This window comes from Bicyclus anynana, chromosome 12 (assembly GCF_947172395.1).
Source record: "Bicyclus anynana chromosome 12, ilBicAnyn1.1, whole genome shotgun sequence".
NCBI classification, from domain to species: domain Eukaryota; kingdom Metazoa; phylum Arthropoda; class Insecta; order Lepidoptera; family Nymphalidae; genus Bicyclus; species Bicyclus anynana.
Window position 1 is genome coordinate 6,009,054 of NC_069094.1, and position 22,712 is coordinate 6,031,765.

General features: G+C 35.8%; 3 protein-coding genes across 4 annotated transcripts in view; 2 read left to right on the plus strand and 1 right to left on the minus strand.

The window, feature by feature from the left end:
• Positions 1-17,641, minus strand: part of LOC112050837 (protein draper) — a 39,086-nt gene extending 21,445 nt beyond the window's left edge. Inside the window, exons 1-4 of one of the 2 annotated variants that reach the window (XM_052884681.1) lie at positions 17,325-17,639; positions 8,059-8,237; positions 2,736-3,031; positions 464-710 (exon numbers count right to left, since the gene is read on the minus strand). In XM_052884681.1, coding sequence (XP_052740641.1) covers positions 464-710; positions 2,736-3,031; positions 8,059-8,144 — 629 coding nt within the window. In that variant the 5' untranslated portion in view covers positions 8,145-8,237; positions 17,325-17,639. Of the gene's footprint in view, positions 1-463; positions 711-2,735; positions 3,032-8,058; positions 8,238-17,324 lie in introns of both variants that reach the window. The other variant, XM_052884680.1, reaches the window with a different exon arrangement.
• Positions 17,642-18,476: 835 nt separating this feature from the next.
• LOC112050825 (complex III assembly factor LYRM7) lies at positions 18,477-20,203 on the plus strand. The gene is made up of 4 exons (XM_024089184.2): positions 18,477-18,637; positions 18,730-18,873; positions 19,370-19,451; positions 19,967-20,203. Exons 1-4 carry the CDS (start codon positions 18,617-18,619, stop codon positions 20,086-20,088), a joined length of 369 nt encoding a protein of 122 aa, XP_023944952.1. The 5' UTR covers positions 18,477-18,616; the 3' UTR covers positions 20,089-20,203.
• An 810-nt stretch (positions 20,204-21,013) lies between these two features.
• On the plus strand, positions 21,014-22,712 carry LOC112050823 (NADH dehydrogenase [ubiquinone] 1 beta subcomplex subunit 2, mitochondrial). Its single transcript, XM_024089182.2, has 3 exons — positions 21,014-21,243; positions 21,386-21,512; positions 22,569-22,712. Exons 1-3 carry the CDS (start codon positions 21,149-21,151, stop codon positions 22,653-22,655), a joined length of 309 nt encoding a protein of 102 aa, XP_023944950.1. The 5' UTR covers positions 21,014-21,148; the 3' UTR covers positions 22,656-22,712.

Here is a 22,712-nt window from a genome sequence, read left to right on the forward strand (position 1 = left end):
GGAGTTATACTAATAGACTTATTTGCAGATTCTTCTTAGCTCACTTAAATAAGGAATTATGACAATTTAATTTTTTTTTTTCGTGTTGAGTACCGCCGTAGTGGGACCACTACGGCGTCACCGGGGGCGAGCCCGGTGAGCGAGGGGGTTTGGGCGAGCGCAGAAGCATCGCCTGATGAGACCCGAAGGCTGAAATAAAGATAGAGGACGGAACGGCTCTCTAAGGGCGTCTCCTATGAGACTCGGACCTCGGCTTAGAGGGCCATTCGGGAAGGTGTAACCGTGACCTGAGTTAATCAGTCCGGACGTCCCCGAGATCGTGAGTTAGAAAACCCACGTCCGGGTGACGTTAGATATCGGGGACCTCGTCTTCGCCGGCGAAGACGCTGTGTTGCTTGTGATTGTGTTGCCCGGGAAGCATTGTCGGTCGTCATGTCAATTTAATTACAGTTATGACACTTACAAAGGGCCAGTGTGTCCCGGCGCGCAGTAGCAGGCCCCGCTGGCGGGGTCGCACGTCGCGTTGTTCACGCACTGGCAGATCTGCCCGCAGTCGTCGCCGAAGGTGGGCGGCGCGCACACCCGCTCGCACGCATCGCCGCGCCAGCCGGCCGCGCACGCACACTCGCCCGTCAGCGGCTCGCACGTGCCACCGTTCATGCACCGGCACTCGTTCTGGCAGTTGCGGCCCCATTTGCCGTCGGCGCAAGCTGGAAAAAGTTCAATTAATTATAACTTATTACGATAATAATTACAATACTAGCGGACACACGCGACTGAGTCCATCTTTAGACCACTTTAATCCGACTCTGTCGTGAAATCTTTTCTTAGCGGACGTCTGCTAACTATAAACCACCTCCGTGCCACTTTCTTATTTGTATGTCAAGCGATTTTCAAAATTTAATTCAAGAGGTGCATGAAGAGGCATCGAGGTAACGTCGGACTTGTACTGACTAAAATCCCATGAAATTATTTTTCATCGCCTGGCAGTTGCCACCCTACCGCGAGCTTCGGCACCTAATCTTTGCTGGAGCAGACCCTGCGCTGCTCGTAATACGCGCCAGTCCGCCTTACTATCAGCCTATTTGAACAAGTCTAAGCAAACCCTCTTTAAAGGAGGGGCGATTTACAACTTGGACCTGCCACGCTGCTCTACTGCATAATAGCGGTAATAATGTTTGACTCGATCATTATCTGATGTTCATGATGATGAACGACACCGATGACTAAAGGTGCTGTTCAAAGCATGGGGTGTAACCAGCGCCACCACAACTTTACTTAACTTGCTACAAAAACTTTACTAACCAGCCTGTTAAAAAGTTCGATGTTTCGAAGCTCAGCCAAGACCTTTCCACCTCATGAGCCAAATTAGGATAATCGCCATTAAAATGTATCTGACTCTACTAAATTATTGGTGTGGATTGTAGATTATATACCCATAACCCTGACAGTTTTCATTTATTCACTATGTCCCTTCCCCTTAAAAATATTATTAACGCTCATCATTTTAGGGCTTCTCTAAAATTTTCAAGTGTTTTAGTTGTCATCAAGGTTCGATTTAGATATAGCGGCGGCTTCCATAAGTCTAGTCAACCCAACGAAACAAACGAAAGTAACTTCATAAGATAGACTAGTGGAAAGCTCGTTGAGAAAGCCTAAGTTCGACAAATATGACAAGTTTAGCGAAATGCAAAATAAACCAAGAATAAAAAACTATAATAAGCAAGAGCAAGGTTCAAGACCAATCAGTGCAGTGAACGACATTGTATCAATTTAGACATAATCATTTTCCCAGTGTCATCTGGGGAATAAAGCAATTGCCAATAAGGGTTAATTCACAGTGACGTGGCGAGACATACATTTTATATGAAATACAAACAAAAGAAAACGTAATGTATACACTGTATTAGATCTATTTACAGGTTAACTGTACAATAGATACTAGATCATTGAACTAATTTTGAAGTACTCAACACGATTAAATGCTCAAAACATTTGCACACATGTCAAGGCTCTATGAGATTAAAATATTTTCGGTACACAAATGTGCTAGGAGAGCTACAGTACGGGAGTTAGCGACAGATTGTCAAGCTTGCTAACCACCTCTAAGATGACGACCACGACCACTCTGTCAAGAGAGTAGCGAGGAAGAAGAAGTTTGTAAGGTCTTAGCGTACAGACGGCGGGACACAACTTTGTATTATTTTAAAGATATTTATATCAAATTGAGTGAATGCACCAAATACATCACAAAGTGCGAATTAAGGCGAAATCCATTAAAACCTATACTCACATATAACACAAGCGGGGCCGCCGTATCCGTGCGCACACGCACACGTGTTCGTCGCCACGCACTTCCCCTTTACGCACACAGGTATGTATAAATACACTGCCGTCGCTCTGAGACGGACGCGTAGCTCTGTCGCAGCACTCCTTCACCGGCCACTGCTTCACCAATGTCTGTGTCGTCAGCACCGGCTTGAACTTGATCTTGAACTTGGAACATCAAAACCTACTCACATATATCACAAGCGGGGCTACCGTATCCGTGCGCACACGCACACGTGTTCGGCCACGCACTTCCCCTTCACGCACGGCTCCACGCACACAGGCAGACACTGCCGCCGCTCCGAGTCCGGCGCGTAGCCCTCGCAGCACTCCTCCAACGGCTGCTGCTTCACCAGCGTCTGTGTCTTCAGCACCGGCTTAAACTTGTAACATCAAAACCTACTCACATATATCACAAGCGGGGCCGCCGTATCCGTGCGCGCACGCACACGTATTCGGCGCCACGCACTTCCCCTTCACGCACGGCTCCACGCACACAGGCAGACACTGCCGCCGCTCCGAGTCCGGCGCGTAGCCCTCGCAGCACTCCTCCACCGGCCGCTGCTTCACCAGCGTCTGCGTCTTCAGCACCGGCTTGAACTTGATCTTGTACTTCGAACATCGCGGCGGTACATTGATGCACCACGAGTACTCCTTCACTTGGTATGGCTGCTGCTCGGATATCTTTATCGTTGTCGTGTACCTAAAACAAAATCATACCACTTATTAAAAACCTGAAAGCTTTGAAGTTTTTATTTGTAGGTTATTTGTTTGTTTATATTGCACAGGTTTTCATTGTAAATAAATATAAATGAATAACAAATCTTTATTCAATAATCAAGATTACATTGACATTAGTTATAGCGACCTGGGACCTTCTTGTAATTTCTGGACCTGTATTAGGACCGCTATTGCATCAATAGCTCAACGGTAAAGGGGATTCACAATGGCAAGTGTTGGGTTGGGACCACGCCTATTGTTGTAAAACTAACAGTTTTCCCAAATAATTGGATGGGATCATGGGAATATTAGTTGGAAATGGCTATGATTATGGTACGGTATATTGTTTCGATATTGTTTTCCTTGCCCAAATACCTAAGCGTCCTGCAGATTTGACAGTAGGTAAACTTAATCGTGAATGGCTGGCTTAATGTTACGCTCAGGGACCCTCCGTATAAGTAATCATAATGTACACGTCCTAATTAACGCGCTTCAAATATGATATACTGATATCGAAAGTATAGGATTTCCAGTAGCCTAAATGCCAGACATGACATCGGATACACGCACTATTTGCGAACTACGAGTATCTACTTATGAGCACTTTGATATATTGTCACACGGATGTATACACACTAAAAGTGCTCAGATGTCATATCATTAGTATGTTCAAAGAATGACAAGAGAAACCTACAAAGAGTATCATAACATACAAAAACATGATAACAGTAGCGTAAATATTTATTTGGTATGTACCTACTCGTATTTCCAAGTAAAGATATAATTAGCATAATGCGTAAGAACATAATTGAGAAAAGCTGGAACGCAAAAAATAAGTTACTCAAATTGAAATTTTGATAACGTCAGGTTTTAAACAAAAATATCCCGCATAAGTATATCGCATCATAATCGGTCCACTCGTTTAGAAGCTACGATGAAACAGAATATACATGATCATCATCATTATTATTATAAGCCGATGGACGTCCACTGCTGCACATAGGCCTCTTGCATGGACTTCCAAGCACAACGGTCTCGAGCCGCCAGCATCGCTTGATGTCCTCGGTCCAACTAGTGGACGGTCGACCAACATGCGCTTTCTGGTGGAGGTCGCCATTCCCACACCTTGGGACCCCAACGTCCATCGGCTCTTCGAACTATGTGGCCTGCCTATTGCCACTTCAGCTTCGCGATTCGCTGAGCTGTGTCAGTGACTTTAGTTCGTCTGCGGATATCCTTATTTCTGATTCTGATGACATTGTGCCTTCTCATAAGGCCCATAGTAAGCGTCTAATTAGTCTCGGATTCGTAGGTCATCACTGTCAGACTTTCGTCTTCAAGCACTGACAAGTTTTGTAGTACCCTATGGTATCACATCCATACGCTGCGACAGGTTATACAAAATTTCGAAGAGTACAACCAGCCACTATACTTTGCGTTTGTGGACTATGAGAAAGCTTTTAATTCAGTAGAAACTTGGGTTGTGTCTTTGCAGAGATGCCGGATCGATGTTTGTATGAAAGCGCCACTATATCAGTATGTATACAGGAGCAGACTACGAGACCAATCCATAAATTATAACACCCCTCTTTTTTAGATCTTTGGTATGAGGTATCTGTATCTGAGCAAAGTAACGCATTTTAAATATCACTGTACGTGTCTGAAGCGTTGGAGCGAGGTACAGGAACCATCGCAATAACAACTCACAATGGCTACGATAATACACAAGAAATCGTGCGTTGTTATTTGTTCGTAATGATAATGTTAAAAACAATGTAAACAATTTCCGTTCTAATGTGAATTGTGTGTAAACTCAATATTACGCCTCTGGGCATAGATTTTAGAGCTCACGGCTGCCAAATTGGCGAGCTAAAGGACTAAGGTTTCTTCACTACGTAACAGACAAAGGATTTAACAAACCATATAAATTACTATCAACGAAGCTCACGATAGTTGGTATATATCCTTTTGCGTTGCATGCAATTTTAATATACTAAATGTCCCTTAATTAATGGATGACGCAAATGGTAGATACACCACCTAATTATCTAAAACTAATTTGATTATTTTTGATTAATCTGATCTCATTGAAAGAAAAATAATTATTGCACTCAAGCTTCTTCTACAAAACAAATAAAACATTATTATTGAAAATAGCATCACAATACATAAGTAATGAAATCAGCAATGTTTAAAAATATAACTTGGTCAAGTGATTTTTTAAAACTAATTAAATTAGATTTAGATTAGGTGGTGTATACCTATACCATTTGAGTTTTATCCATCAATTACGGGACACCCTGTATATAATCTGCACAAAAACACTGCTTAACGTTAAAAAGTTTTTATTTTGCATTGATAATAATGCATTGTAATCATAGACTGCCAACTCAGAAAACAATTTGAATTATATGTATAAACGACAATTCTGTGTGCCGAGTATACAGAAAGTCATTTGTCTCTTTTCACTATGTCGACTGAAAGAAACAAACTTAATACGCAAATTACGATACAGATATTATTTCCATTCTGTATGGATTGCCTTCGACCTACCTACTCTCGCCAAAAACCTAGTGCACGCCATTGCTGTTCAAAACATAGATGATAAGCGTACCTACGAGTACTTAAACAATATTTAGCTAACCACTCCGTCCAATAAAATGGCTTTATTGAAGTATGACAATTGAACAATTGAATTTAGTATTAACAGTTAGGGGAATTCCCGTATTATTGTTGTATTGTTGAATACCATAAAACACAAACACAAACATATGAATATTGAATATACCAAAAATTAAGTGCAACAAGACAAGCAGTTTTTGGAATAAACGATGTTTGGTGCACATTTTGACGGCCTCCGTGGCGCAGTGGTATGCGCGGTGTACTCACAAAACGGAGGTCCTGGGTTCAATCCTCGGCTGGGCAGATTGAGATTTTCTTAATTGGTCCAGGTCTGGCTGCAAACCTACCGGCAAAGACGTACCGCCAAACCATTTAGCGTTCCGGTACGATGCCGTGTATAAACCGAAAGGGGTGTGGATTTTCATCCTCCTTCTAACAAGTTAACCCGCTTCCATCTTAGATTGCATCATCACTTATCATCAGGTGAGATTGTAGTCAAGGGCTAACTTGTAAAGAATATAAAAAAAAACATTATCTTTTTTAACGACATGTTTGCCCCTGACTGCGATCCCACATGATGACGATGCAGTCAGAGATGGAAGCGGAATCCTTTGTACGAGTAAGAGTAAGAGGTAAAGGTTTTTTTTTACCCATACCTCAGACAGTTTCTACGTAGAATCATATCGAAACGTTAAATCACCTGACCTGCTTTGGCGGTAGCCACGGTCGATGCCTACCACCAAACCAGGTCTGAGCTAATCTTTAATATTATAAATAGGATGTTTGTTTGCATTGAATAGGCTCTGAAACTACTCAACTGATTTGAAAAATTCTTTTACTATTGGGAAGCTACACCATCCCCAACTGCTATAGGCTATATTTTATCCCCGTATTCCTATGGGAACGGGTGAAACGGGCGCGGTGCCTGTTATTGACATTATAAATTGCATCTAGCAAAAATTTGAACCCAGGACCTTTCTATTGAAAACCACAAAAATATCAACTGCGCTAGATAGGTCCTTTAGTAATAAATTTTATTGAAGTTATAAGAACTTAACAGGGACTAAGTTACGTCTTATTTTATATTTTTTCTTTATATTTCTGAAGAGCCTTTAACTGGCAACAGAACATCAGTTTATTTTATCACCGAGCAGTGTATAAGTTGATGAATCAATTTTATTGTTTATTATGCCAACAATATGAGTAATTCATCTGATAATAATTTTCAATTTGCAATATTTATTGTATTGTAATTGACGTAGAAAGCACGAAGTGGAAGCAGATAACATTATAAAGGTCAAGTCTAAAGTACTCCCGATGTGTAATTATTATTGTAGTATGTAGAAGATGATAGTTCGAGACATATTTTGTTTTATAATATAAGAACAAGTTAGTTATCCGATATTATTAAATATAAATCATTTTATGTAATTAAACATAAGTGTTAAAGTTAATTTTACTTTCAGTTTTGCAAAGGGATTTAATTTTTTGAAAATTAACGTATATTTTTTAACGTACGTGTAAAACAAATTCAAGTTATATTTACAATGTACCTACTTTACGTGCATAAACGGTTATGCAACTTCTTTTAATTAAAAAAAGTATTAGGGCTTCAGTACTTACAAACCAATACAAGATATTATTTTCGTTAGGGAAGGACTTTGGCACTGACTGACGTTGTGGTAGCATTTAAATAAAATGTACATAGTGGTGATATTACTATTTATTACAAGCTTTTGTATAAAGTGAAATCTTGGAAGCTATTATAAATTAGAAGAACTTCCTGACATTTGTCTTGACATTGATATTTCGAGACCAAAGATACACAAGTGTGTATCATTGGTTCCAATCCAATAATAAGGAGTTGGAATGTAAGAATAAGAATTAAACAAAATTAAGACAAATAAATAAACAAACTAAACAAAAACTGTCTTATAGTTTCATGACGAAATATTTCAGCTATGAATTACTGAGCTTTTCTTTCTTGAAAAATTCTGTAAAATTTCTTAATGGACACTTAACTTACGATTGCGCCCATGCCGACTCTAGGATTAGCAACGCACTACAACGGGACTGAGCACGGAGTCAACATACTCTTCCGACCAGCCGGTAAAAATCCGTAGGAGTATTTCATACCCGACAACAAACAGAAAGGTTACACTAAGAAGCGCTGCCACGAAACTCAGCAGAATTAATAAAATCATCATTTAGCAGTAAGGGTCATTTTCACGAGCAGCACGCTGCCAACGGCAGAGGCAACCGCCACTGACGACCGCCGTCAAACGTCACCGACGGCAGTCGACTGCAGTCGTCGGCAGCAGTCGCCGGCAGCAGTTGCCTCCGCCGTGGGCAACGCGCTCGTGTAAATGAACCCTAACATGTACTTACGTTTCTTGTCTGGTGCACACATTTGGCCCCTCCAGCTGCGCTGCAGCCGACACGATCAGCGCCAGAAACACGGCAGGCTTGAACATGTTCACTTGTTTCAGACTTTCTCACCGCGACTCCATAACAAACGTATTGTTTTCGCCCGTTTATGCGACAACACCCATTCAACGTTGTTTTCCCTAGAACAAAAGAAAATTTTGTTAGGCTGACGGCACATTGGAAAATTACGATACTTTTGCAAAGCATCGAACTTTAACCAACTTAAATAGTGAGGTTCTGTACTCGTAGCATGGCACATCTATACTTCTACACTGATATAGAGGTAAAGTTTGAGAGATTTTAGGGTTAATCTGTGGATCTACTGAACCGATTTTGCAAATTCTTTTACTAATCAGTTATTTGTGAGTGTCATAGGCTGTATTTTATCCCCATATTTTCACGGGAACGGGAATTAAGCTGAAAAAACCGCGAGGCTACGGCTGGTAAATACAACGAACTGATTTGGATAAAATAATATTTCTTTCATTATCAAAATGCATATTTTTGCGACTAACGGTAAGCCTTTATCCCTAGATCCTTGGCAAGAATCCTTAACTTAGAGACTATATGGAAAGAGCCTAAAACAATTTGAGAACAAACAGAATTTGTAGACGTCATGGACATTGTAGGAACAAATATCATGTTAGAGATAAACATTCCAGAGTCCGGAACTTGTGACATGAGTGTAGAGTTAGGGAGTAAGTAGGTACATGAAGTTATCATATTCACAAGTTTGATTTACAACTAATTAAGTACGTAACAATTTAACAAACCCCTAGAAGTGTAGATTAATTGTCTGTAATCCAATTAAATAATTTATTAAAAGACTCTATTCACGAATCGATCTACATAAAAACTTTGATTTGCGCACCTAAAGGTGACGACGCATAATGAATAGCAATTGTATTAAATGGCATTGTCTAGTCTAGACGTAGAAAGCGTTTATTTAGGTTTAGAACTATTTCACTCACTAGCGGATTCCCGCGTTTTCACCCGTGTATAAATCACCAAGGGAATACGAGAATATCTTTCCATTGGTGAAAGAATTTTTAAAATCGGTTTATATGTTTATACGTGAAGGCGTAACAAACAAACTTATATTCCCATTTAGTATGTTACTTAGGGGTATAGTAGACGCCGCCTATGAGGGCCACAGTTATAATTGGATGGAATCGTCACTTGCCACTAAGTGAAATTGTACTCAAAGAGTTAATAAGTAGTGGAATAAATAAAATAATAGTAGAGAAGTAGCAGAACAAAGGTAATCTAATCGACTACGATGAAGCGGTTATTTTACTAAAATTTAAATAAGTATTGTTACGCCTGATCGAAGGTCGAAACTATTACAAATTAGTTTCAACTATATTTTTAGATAAACGGATAGAACTGTTTACGGTCTGTGAAGTAGCATTTTAAGTAAAAACAAGTAGCGGACCACAAATAACACTGCTATGTAGTAATCAAAGTTTATTATTTGCAGTTTCACTCGCGTAGTATCCGTTCCAGTAGGAATACGGGTATGTAATATAGCCTATAGCACTCAGGAATGGTGTAGCTTCCCGAGTCGAAAATCACTTGATTGTCCATCAAGCGGTTTACAAAGCTGAAATTTAGCAGGGAGGTAGTTTATTGTTCGTAGGTATCCACTAAGAACGGATTTTGCGATAGGGCCGGATTAAAGAGGTCTAAGGGCGGACTAAGTCGCGTACGTCCGCTAGGAGTCAATAAAATAATTAAGTACTTAAGTACCTACAATTTAACTGTAAAGTTCAGCTGAAATGATGCACCAATACCTACTAATATATCAATACACTAAGTGGTAGACCTCGCGTTGTTAAGTATAGCTTACATTACACATAAAGCCCTATTTGATTCACTTTTTCCTTAATAAAACATGTTTTATAAGAAAATAATGGTCGTCACGTATCACTCATTGACGCATTTAAGATTCATATGCGCCATTCATGCGGTATTAAAGGATATTTATATGGCAAGTTTTGCTTCTATTGTCCCCCGGGATTATTTTGGCCCTATTTGAAACTCTATCTCTGACGCTTGCTATGTAGGTATCTACTCGAAATAAATAAAATAAAAATCGTTTGTGAAATAAAAGATTTTTATTTTATAAAACTATCTAGATGAGTGTTGATTGTAAATGATGGTTCATTATTTTTAGCCTATAAAGCTGCTTTTCCACAGTATGGTTAAGGCCATTGATAGTGAAATATCGCAGAGGGCATTGATCGAAATCTGTATCTAGGCCGTACGTCTCTATTTACTGTATTCTAAAAATAGAACTATACAGGTTTTAAGTTAATGTAAAACAAGAAGCTATACCACAGTACATAGAACGTTATAAAGCTATGTGAGCTATGAAGCTATGATGGAACGAGTAATAGTACAGGAAATCTAGAAAAAATCGTATAAAATTTGTAAATGACATTACATGACTCGAGATTTTTTAACCATCGGTAGGGAGCAACCCAACAAGCTTAACTTGAGTACATCGACCGCCCCCTCCCTTGGAGTGGCTCAGAAACTCAATAGTTTTGGATTGCATTTTTCTCGTAAACTATGAGTTTTACATTAAAGTTTCGTTGTCAAAAAATGTAGAGGACATTCTCATCTACAACTAATGTCATTGAGGTACTATCGTACGAATGAATAAAAAGAAATTACATCGATTTCCACGCGGACATAGTCGCGGACGTCCGTAATATAAATATTAGTATAGAAGTATAGATATCTCTAGTTTCAAAAGTATTTGTAAACCAAATTCAATTATTAATTGATTTTCTAGGACCATTGTCGAATAATTCGAAGTAGAAATCAAAATACTTTCTTTATGTTTATGGTTTGAGGCTATGGGTATGATAGCTGTTTGTGGAGCGAAACGAGGTAACCTTAATGCTGACTAACCACTTTCACTGACGGTGCCTACTGCGTTGCATTCATGTATATTTCTAATAAGTAAAGTATTTCTGATAAATTAATACTTAATACAAAACTTATTAATACAATATTGAACGTTGAACCTACTAGGTACTTATAGGCTACAAGCCCTTGGAAAAAATTAATTATTTTATTACGAATGTTTTCTTATTTATTTAATTAGGTACTCATCTTTAGGTGATAGATGATGCAATAGGTGAAACGGTTTAGCTTGTTTTTAAACATCTAATAGCATCCAAGTGATTTTCGCTGGTAGTTTCGACGCTGGTTGAAATCGGATGTAGGTTTACATCAAGATAGACTTTTAGACTTTTTTCACACAAAAATACCCGCAATTAAATAATTGAGTGTGGCGGTACAAGGAAAGTTCTTCGCGAGCTATTGTCATAACATTAAATATACAAAACAAATTCATTAAAATCGGTCGAGCCGTTTTCGAGGAGTGCGACGACACTGAGACACACAACAATATTTTCGTTGATGGCGCGAGATTTTGAAATAGGTATGTATTAGTTTCTAGGGGGTAAAGTCTGGATATACTGAGTAGATTTTGTAAATTCTTCTACCAATAGGAAGTCACGTTATTTGTGAGTGTCATAGGCTATATTTTTATACCCCGTATTCCCACAGGAACGAGCTAAATCATATCTCGAATCGTTAATTGTTCGCAAGCATAATTAATAATGTAGCATCCACTAATAGCGTTGTTCAGGTTCAATTGCCAGTAATTTATATTAAGTAAAGTGCCCTATTTTAAGTAGATAAAATAGGGCACTTTTAACTAATTACCTAGACTAGTGCAATGCAAGAGTGTTGTCTAAACAAAACGATGTCGAATCATAACAAAGCGGCTAGGGCCGTTATGAATTAAATAGGTCACAACTAATACGTGTTCGTGTTGGTATGGAACTATGGACGCTGACCAAATATAAACGCATCATAATGTTGAAGCGGTCATCTGTTCATATTATTATGGTTATTGAACTGCGGTTACCGTTCGCGAGCCACGATGTTTTCAAAATCTACTTTAGAATTTACATACAGGCTGATTGACTATGTTATATAAACAACAGATTGGATTTCCCAAAGTTGACTAATATATTTGAATGGGTGTTTTATCACTGTATGTACCTAAATTAGTAGTATAATAGTGTTTAAAGGTAGGTAAGTAGTAGGTGTTTTATAGGTAGGACCACTATAGATGCAAAGTACTGCTTACCCTAAGAACTCATTATGAACTTGTAGTGAAGAAGAAAGTTTGCATTTTGTACATAAATACTTACTCTAGTTAAAAAAACTTATGCACGCCACTGGTAAGGATACGCGGGACCCTCTTCCCATTTAACGAATGATTTATTAATCTAGGCCTACTAGGTAATTTCGAGTTTGGTTGTTTAACTGCACTAATCTCTGGAACCACCCGGCGGATTGTAAAAAATCTTTTTGTATAATTATTATCATAATTGATAGCCAGACTCATGAGAATCTCGAGGAAACCATGGATTTTTGTAAATGGATGGATAAAAAGGAACTTACTTCTCAGCTCAAAACCTCTTCTATCTTTTAGTGAAAGTCCTAAAAATCGGTTAGTCCGTATGCTACTAGTAAGTAGGTAGTATGGGCCTCATAAGAAGGCTCAGAGTCACACAGCGAGCGATGGAACGAGCTGTGTTACGAGTATCTCTGCGTGAGCGAATCAGAAATGAGGAGATCCGCAGAAGAACCAAAGTCACCGACATAGCTCAACGCGTTACGAAGCTGAAGTGGCAATGGGCGAGGCACATAGTTCGAAGAGCCGATGGACGTTGGGGTCCCAAAGTGCTGGAATAGCGACCCCGCACTAGTAAGTGTTGGACCCAAGTAGACTGACGATATCAAGCGAGTCGCAGGGATTCACTGGATGCAGGTGGCTCAGTATCGAGATGTTTGGAAGTCCCTACAAAACGCCTATGTCCTGCAGTGGACGTCCATCAGCTGATATGATGATGATGATGATGAAGTAGGTAGTTAAGTTACTAGTTACTATAGACTAACTTAGTTTTGGTGAACATAGCTTAGGACTGGTGGAAACGGATTCAACTAAGATATGTTTTTTTATATGGAAGGATGCGTGGTATGGATACGTGCTATGGATATGGGCCTTCGCGAATGGGTAGATAGGTGCAGAGCAGAGTACCTACAGTACAGCGGCGCATCTGCCTCGCACAGCTACATAGCTTATCGCGCTAAGACAGTCATCAGTCATTCATTTCATAACTAATGTATTCGAATACCTAGAATACCGAACTTGATCTTCAACGAATTCACGATCATCATTCTGTCAGTGTGTAATTGAACGTGTCAATAGCACGTATGAGTTATCAACTTATCATGTAGGTATGATTGTACTGTACTCGTATGTGCGGAGAATACGCGAGACGGCGAGTGCCCCGCCCGCCCGGAAGCTGCGAATGATAAAACATTCAATTTCATTTAACAGGAAAAAGAAATGTTTTACTGTAGGTTGTATGCACTCGTAGGTACTCTGTAGTAAAAATAATAGAGTTTCGTGTGTCTATTTATTTTTGTAAGTTAAACACAGGCGGCATACAAGGACTATGTGAAATTGGTAGGTGTAGGTGTGGGTGGTAGCAGTCAATGATAATTATATACTATAGATCGGTTACATTACTACAAAATCACCGCAAAAATGTGATCCAATTAATAGGCTACAATACTGAGCACACATGCACAATTTTGTCTTTAATTCCATTATATATTTATGTATATGTAGTTTTTACACTTCCTAAACACACAACTCGACTTTGTAGACGATATTTAGGTATAAGCGCCTAATTTTTCATGCGCTAGTAACACATCTAACAGTATTTAATATCATTTGTTGTAGTATGAAGTACTTGGTAACTACAAAACTAAAAGCTAAAATAATATAGGTAATAATAGTTAACTAAAATAAGTAATACACAACAGAAGCTATTGAATCTACCTCTTTTGGTCATCTTAATACTAACAATTGAATGACGAATACCGGATTGATTATTTTAAGAACAAAATGTGTGTTAAGCTGTCAACCATATGTAGTTAATAGAAATTTTTTTACATATATAAAATGTTCCTATAATTAACTCATTAGCTCAGTGGCTAAATACATCATCATGTCTGTCTGTCTGTATGTTTGTTATAGAAACAAAAACTACTTATTTATTATTCTTCATACTCCTGGGCAAGTTATAGTATACTTTTCATCACGGTATGATCAATAGGAGCAAAGCAGTGAAGGGAAATATTGGGAAAACGGGAGAAGTTACTCCATCTTTTAAGCTTCTGTCACCTTGTAGGGCAAGGGTAAGGTAGGATAAGGTAGGGGTAGTTCAGGGGTAGGGTAGGGTAGGGTAGGGATAGGGTAGAGTAGGGGTAGGGTAGGGGTAGTGTAGGGGTAGGGTATGGGTAGGGGTAGGATTTCACACAGACAAAGTTGCGGGCGTCCGCTAGTAACAAAATTAAATAAATAAATAAATAAAAATCAGTGGAGAGCAGAGGTGGCCCTTGCAACTAACACATGAAATGTGAATCATATTCCCTTTTACTATAATGGTTTTATTTTCAAACTACATGTTCCCTGGAAACTAATTACCACATATGATAATAATTAATTAGTGTTACCACTTACCAGCTACTGTATGAGTAATGTGACTATGTGTTCTATGAAGCATAGTGGAATTTAAAAATAAACAGGCTTCAATGTACAATCAACTATCATAGACACATTATATGAGACTATTAATTGTTATACTTATGACTAGCTGACCCATCAAACTTTGTACTGAGAATCATTAAATGTAGTGTTGATTAAGTTAATTTACTTCACATAATAAAATTGTATGTTTGTGATTTTAAATTAACAGCTTTTAAACACATATAACGAAAGTATAAGTATATGGTAATTATTTAACAATATTTTAAAACTTTTGTCTGTCTGTGTGTTTATTCTAACTAATCTATGAAATGACTGAAATGATTTTGTAAAGACTTTCACTGACAGATAGCTGAAACTGCTCTTGTATAAGGAATCTGATATTTATATATCACAGATTATATTTTTTCCCCTGTATTCTCAATGAAACAGTAAGACACAGTAATTAAATTAAGGATACAATTGAGTATTATTATATGAAATTCATTCACAGATCAATAATGTCTGCCCTGTGCCCAATGGTTAAAAAGGTGTATATCATCATCAGCCGCCGTAACAACCTGGTGGATACGACCTCTGTCTTCGATTCACAGGGTGTAGCTTCAAATCTGGTTAGGGGCATGCACCTCCAACTTTTCAGTTATGTGCATGTTTAAAAATTAAATATCATGTGTTTAAATTGTATTGTATCATGTAAAAAGTGAAGGAAAAGCATTGTGAAGAAACCTGCATACCTGAGGATTTTCTAGTTGGCCAGTGGGTGTGGGCCAGTGTGGTGGACTAATTAGCCTAACTCCTCTCATTCTAAGAGGAGATTTGTACTCAACAGCAAGGCGATTATGAGTTGTTAATATTGATATCATGAGGTGGATGTTTTTAATCAACAATTCTGACACATAGTTCAAACAATAAAAAATGTAGGTCAAATTTTGTACTTGTAAGTATGAACTTGCTAAATAGTGAATAGCCCTCCTCAGCAAATGTTACAGATTTACCAATAAGCAATTTTTTGTATTACTTGCAACAGATATATTAAGGTCATTGAATACTGTACAGTGAGGCAATTTTACAAACAGGAATAAGTAATTAATGATGAAACTAATTAGTTACCTTTACTAATATAACTAACATATATTTTTTAATCAGTAGAAAAGAAAATCTAATTTGAAAAATTATTTTGTGTTTTGATCATTAACCATATTTTTGAAATACAGAGGCTTTTAGGTATCTTACATACAACATACTTCTGTATGAGTTGTACAGCATGGTGCACTTTTAGATGGCCGCTCAGTGCACTCCTATCGTAAACACGCCTGTGCCAAATTTAATCATTATTATTGTTAGACTAGTCTAAGATATTTATTGAAAGAAAATGATGTCAAGGGCACTTTTGTTCAAAATTGATTGTTTGTTGACAAATTATGTAAGTATTTATTTGGATAAGCATTAACTAAACCTGAAAAGAAATATATCTCAGATTTCATAGAACTTTTAAAGGGGAAAAAATAATTTGTGCATAATTGTAACTATATATGCAGCGCACACAACAGAAACTTTCAAAAGGAGTATTTTCTTCATTTCCTTCACATTTTTGTTTTATGTTGTTCTCCAAATAATCTTATATAATCCTCAATAAATGGACTATTGAACACAAAAATTTTTTTTTAATTCAAATTAGGTACCTTAGATTAGGGTGTTCAAACAACCAAACAAACTTTTCAGCTTATATATAATATTATATATTAGTCTAGATAAAGAAATCATTGTCTTGAATAAGTTCTAAAGTTACACTGAATATAAAAATACCTAGGTATCTTTAATTTAAATTTTCCAAAAGCCTTTACGCAGTCAATATGGCAAGAGGACAAAACAAATATCGAGAAAAACTGTGAACAGACATTATTAAAAACATAACAGTACTTAATGTGAACATAATCTGAATGTTTTTCATTTTACTTATGAGAAATTATTCATATTGAATAGTGTAAATTTATAGTGGACCCTTACAGTTTTCAGACCCACATAATTCTTGTTCCAGTGGGACTACAGGGATTCAATTTTGCCAATGTCACTTGCTGATACTGTACCTTTCCAATGGTAAAAGAATTTTTAAAAGTGGTCCAGTAGTTCCAGGTTTTATATTGGCACAACAGAAACATTTCCTTTTAATGTTAGTGTAAATTTGTTAATGTAAGTAACTAAACTAAAAACTGTCAATTGACTGTTCTTAATTGAATAATCAGAAATAAATCTTTAAATTGTCAGGGGAACACTCTGGAGCCCTGACCAGTTTCCTTGGGCCCATAGGCTCCATAACTAAACCAGATATTTTTAAAAGCTTTCAACAGTTTTGTATAATTTTCATACCAGTATTTAAAATTTAACAAAAAATATTATTATTATACTTAAATAAGACTAACATAAATTAATTCAAATAACTTTGTAAACATTGAACCAGTTTTAGTTGGATCAAAAGATTGGGGTCATTCATTTTAATAAGCTGATCATAATGTTCTTCAGAAGACAAATAGGCTATATCAGAAGGAGAAATATCATGAGTAATATATTGTATATTACTTACCCGGAAACAACAATTTACATTTCAGTAGATTGTCTCAAGATACACTGTGAAGTGATTCACTTGTTCACACTCACTAATCTTCAATGTACATCACAATTACACTTTAAAATAAATCAAATCACAAAAATGTTCGGTTCGATACAGAAACTATATAACTTTTATACGAATTTATTATAGTAAAAACAAGAGATCATTTTAAAGTATTTTTGTACCTCGTACTCGTAAACGAAATTAGTATTTGAAACCACAGAAAATAATAAAAATTAAAAATAAAATAACAAAGAAAAGAACATTACGCCATAGATACGTCAACCTTGGAGTAGAATTTATCACAGATTAATATGGTATCTACTAATCTGTGACGTGTGACCTTGGGGATATAATAACTCAGACTAATCAACAAGGGGTTGGCGGGTAAAAGCCTTCGACCATTAATAAAAGGACCTGCCTCGCTAACCGTTACCCCTCTGGCAAAGATCAAAAATTAATAATATACTGATATACTAATATACTGCCTTTTTATAAACTGTTGCTAGAGAATCGATGTTTCATTGTTGTAATCGTTACGATATTTTAAACAATTTTACCGGTATTCAACTTGGTGGGAATTTATGTAACTTCGAATGTTTAAATTCACCGGATTATATATAATAGTGTTAACTTATAATTTCGACAAGCAAGTTATATCCTCCCTCTCAAAAAAACATTTTCTTGGTGAATCTGGGTGCGAAACAGGTCCATAGTCTAAATAGTCAAAGGTAAAAGTTAATCGTAATCGCAGATGGCGCTTTTGCGCTCTGGTGCCTTATTTAATTTTAAAATGATCCGTGGCGTTCTAAAGCGGGAGATTTAAAAGAACTGACGCCGATTAAAAACAAATTCAACCTTCAACATTATGTATGTTATAATAATATTATGTACTTCTTGTGTCTTAAATATTTATTAAAAGAATAGAAATAGAAATAAGTTTATTATAAAGAAAAGAAATAGAAATAAGTTTATTTCTATTTCTTTGAATGGTCGAAGTTATCCTTTTTTTTGTCTATATCTGCGTTCTCAAGGTTGTCAAGTTAATCCAAAAAAGTTAGAAATTAGAGCCTTGTATCTAGTTTATAAAAAAACTTTGTCATCAAGTGTCAACTGCCAGTGTCAAATGTCAATGTCATAAAAATAATTTAATGAAAATAGCTAAATTCCAATTTCCAATGAAAATTTTAATGGAAACCTAAAATATAAATTATTATCGTTAAAGAAAGATACAGATTGCTGGTGTTTATTATGTGTAGTGAATAATGAGTGCCCTCAGGAGAACGGTAGGTTAGATTTAAATTTCTGTTCCTTCTATTTCTCATTATTTAGAATTAGAAAAGACTGAATATTTATAAAATGCTCAATCGCATTTCAGGTATTGCGAAGTTTCAAAAATTTACACAGAGCACGATTGTGTGTATTTGACGGCGATCAGAGAGCTTTAGTTGCAGCGAGGCTTAAGATAAATGAAGAGTTCAACAAGAATAAACATGTAAAAGATGAGGATTCAATAAAAGCAGTAAGTATCCAAAAAGACAATACACATACAGTGGAGGTTGTCTAAAGTAATTCTTGTCTTGAATGTATGAAGATAAAAGTAATATCTATTCTGTTATGTCCCTTTTCCCATTTTTTAAATGACATCTGGGCTATTTTTTTTGTTTTTTATCTGGTACATTTCTTAGGTTTGGCTTCATATTGCCATGGATTTATAGATATAAATGAGGTTCATTCTTTTGAGTTTACTACTGGAGGTATATTGTTTGTATAATAACATACAAACTTTATGATGGTTTGGAACAATATGTGGTAAGTTGCATAATACAAGTTTTTAAATATCAGTAGCAATGTAGGGGTGCAGCATGAAGGCATCACCATGCGCACACTTCCCTTCTAAATGCCGTTGCCTCATATGTATTGTCTTTATTTGTGACCTGGACTTTTTAATGATCATAAAGATTGCATCCAACTAATACTAATAATTCCAATCAAGCACACTAGTTGGTCCTTTGCAGATGGTCCAGTTTGCTGAAGATGTTGAAAGAGAGTTAAGAACTCAAGTTATCCAAGCAAGAGAAGTGAAACCTGGTGTATTTGGTAAATAATTACACTTATCTTCTTCAATCAATTAATTTACAGCAATTAAAACAATTTACATTAACTTAAAAATAAATAGGCCAATGGTATATTATTATGTTAATTGTTACTGTATATTTTGTGTTTTTATTTCCACAATCTATCATTCAATCACTCAAAGAGCAGAAAGTCCATACCACTTAGTAGCTTGCTTCCATCTAATGTATTTTATTAGTATATCAGTAAATAATACAAATAATTCATGTTTCAATTCATTTCAACATTCATAGTGTTTGGTATTGTAGGGGATAATCTCTGGATCTACTAAATCAATTTTGAAAATTCATCTGCCACTAGAAAGCCACATTAGTTTTGAGTGTCACAGGCTTTAATAAATTATGAATAATTATATTATATCTCTGTATACTCACAAGAATGGGAACTATGTGGGTAAAACCCCAGGGTGTTGATTGTGTAATATATAATGATAAATAAATTATGAATAATTAATATAAATGTAAATTTTTATATTTCAGAAGCTAAGATAACAAAGGATACCCTTAAGCTAGAAAATATACCCTACAATGCTGCTGCAGTTCTAGATGATATGCCACCTGGACAAAAACCATGTTGCCAAGATCAAGCAAAGAATACATAATGGCTAGATGTTTGTTACATAAATTTTTATGAGATTTTGTTTGTTGTAGATAGATATATTTAGTTATAGTGGTTTAAGTTTGAAATTAAAATATTTATAATATAAATAGTTATAATATTGTTTGATTTTCTTTCAATTCAATAAAAAATTCTATGTTTATATTTGTCCACTTTAAAATCCACTCAACAAATTATGTGTATTTAAATGGAAGTCTCATAGGAACTAATTTATTAACCAGCTCCAAATTACAATAGGACATTGTAATAATTGTAGGGGCTAGGGAGGTAATAAATAATGATATGATTCTGATATGAAATCTGGATATATTCTTGGACATAGACCAGGCAATAGCGATAGTTAAATATTATATTTGTTATATTAATTTACTCTTTGCGTATTTGAATATATTATTTTGTATGTTAATTTAATAATCATTGAATATAATGCGTAGAGTAAATAGCTATGGAGTTGTATTGCACCCGAATTCACCAACAAAATGTTTTTTTGAGAGGGAGGAGATAACTTGCTTGTCAAAATTATAAGTTAACACCTTAGACCATTATATAATCCGGTCAATTTAAACATTCGAAGTTACATAAATTCCCACCAAGCTGAATATCGGTAAGATTGTTTAAAATATCGTAATTTTAATTTTTAGCGAGTCAGGTCCTAATTTTTTTAGTCAAAGTTATTTTAATATTGTCCTTGAGTCCCTTTAGACGATTTGGTCTGAGTCATAGAGGAATTAGAAAATGGAGATGCATCGCACTCAAATTCACAAACAAAATCGTCAGTCGTTTTTTGAGGGGGACGAGGTAAACTCACAAATTCAATCGAAAATGTTTAACAAGTGTTAACACTTTGACATTATCTATGTATCTAAGGTTTTCCCTCAGTCTACTCCTTTTGCTTTATTCTGTGTCTATTAACTTTGATTTTGACAATGGCATTGACAATGACATTGACATAAAAAAAATTCAAGTAATAGTTTTAGTACGGAATTAAAATTTTTTAAATTAAATAAAACAAATTTAAGTTTATTAAAATTGGTTAGGGAAAAATGCTGGGCCGAAACATATTATCAAGGGCTATTCTACTGCGTACCCTCAAAAATGCTGCTAATAATCGCAACCAAATAAGAAATGATAGTCACGGGTGAGTTTCGTAAATGATTCGATGTGGTTATGTCATTAAGGTTTGATAAAAATAGTTTTGTTATTATTTATATTCCACCAAATAATAGGACTATTCTGCAAAACTTTATTATAGTTTAGTTTATTCTTACTTTTAATTCCAGAGTATGGTCCTATAGAGTACCACCTCCACTGCCAAAGAAGGCAACTATTTTCCAGGCAGAGATTTTAGGAGGGTTATGCTGGTGGTGGATTCTCTACCATATTGCTACTGAGCCCGAACATATATATGTAAGTAGCTTATTCTGTTTACTAAATCATATTCATAACTATACAAAAGCAAAACTCAATGTGGAATGCTTATCAACAATCAAATTTAAAATGAGAGTAAATCGCTAGTCATTTACACTTAATAATAGTTTTAATTAACTTACTCTTATATCTAGAACTTTTTAATACAACTATTGCCATCTAGTTAGTGATAATAAAGGAAATAAAAATACAACTGAAACTTTTAAAAAAATTATATTACAAGAAAATTTAACTTTAAGAATTTAAAAAATTGTTGAATCACATTATTTTAATACTTTTCTCATAATATATATAACAATTTTAATAAATGTTTCAAATTCCCCTATTTCATCCCTATTATTTTTCATTTTCAAAACATGAAGTATCTTATGACTGTCTTGGTAATATGAACTCCAATTGTGCCAAGTTTCAGTTGAGTCCATCCAATAGTTTTGGAGTGATACACTTTCTAATAATGCTTGTTTTCAACTTCCTTCTGTTTTTTTAATAGTGTCATGCTAAAAAATTGAATATTCTTGATAAAACAAGCAATAAAACTAATACAAATCATATGTTCAGTCCATATGCTCGAAACTGAAGGTGGAAGGGTATAATAAAATAATGGACCAACAAACCTCAAGGCAACATATAGAATCATAATCTGTATGCTTTTCTGATTCCAAAACTGTAAACATTTAGTGGTCCTCGATTGTTGCATACTCACATCCTCACAGCGCCTTGTCTAATCTTCATAGGTAATTTTTGTCTACTATTGTTATTCTGAATATTTAAGATTTGGTATCAAGTTACTAATATATAACTAAATTATAATTGCCACCTTGACTGTGTAAAGTTGATTTTAACAAATCCTGCCAAAATCATGGATTTTTCCAAGATAAAAAGTTGCCTGTGTCAAGACAAGTTGCCTGGCAGGTCAAGTTGAGATTACAGGAAAATATGGATATAATGCAGTATTTGTATGAACTATAATGCAGTATTTGTATGAACTATAATGCAGTATTTGTATGCATTTTAAGTAGTTTATATATTTTACAGGGTGAATGGCCATACGTTGATCCAAGCACCTGGACTGATGAAGAACTGGGCATCCCTCCAGATTCACAAGGCCCCTTGAAGAAATAAATTTAAATTAATTTTAGCACATGATTAGTTTGTTTTAAATAAAATAGTTTAAACATT

Excerpts from the sequence above, each read along its gene's own strand:
- LOC112050825 (XM_024089184.2), top strand. The coding sequence starts at position 18,617 with ATGAGTGCCCTCAGGAGAACG. Across the intron at positions 18,638-18,729 it reads TGAGTGCCCTCAGGAGAACG|GTATTGCGAAGTTTCAAAAA; the intron begins GTAGGTTAGATT and ends ATCGCATTTCAG. Across the intron at positions 18,874-19,369 it reads ATGAGGATTCAATAAAAGCA|ATGGTCCAGTTTGCTGAAGA; the intron begins GTAAGTATCCAA and ends GGTCCTTTGCAG.
- LOC112050823 (XM_024089182.2), top strand. The coding sequence starts at position 21,149 with ATGCTGGGCCGAAACATATTATCAAGGGCTATTCTACTGCGTACCCTC. Across the intron at positions 21,244-21,385 it reads ATAAGAAATGATAGTCACGG|AGTATGGTCCTATAGAGTAC; the intron begins GTGAGTTTCGTA and ends TTTTAATTCCAG. Across the intron at positions 21,513-22,568 it reads CTGAGCCCGAACATATATAT|GGTGAATGGCCATACGTTGA; the intron begins GTAAGTAGCTTA and ends TATATTTTACAG.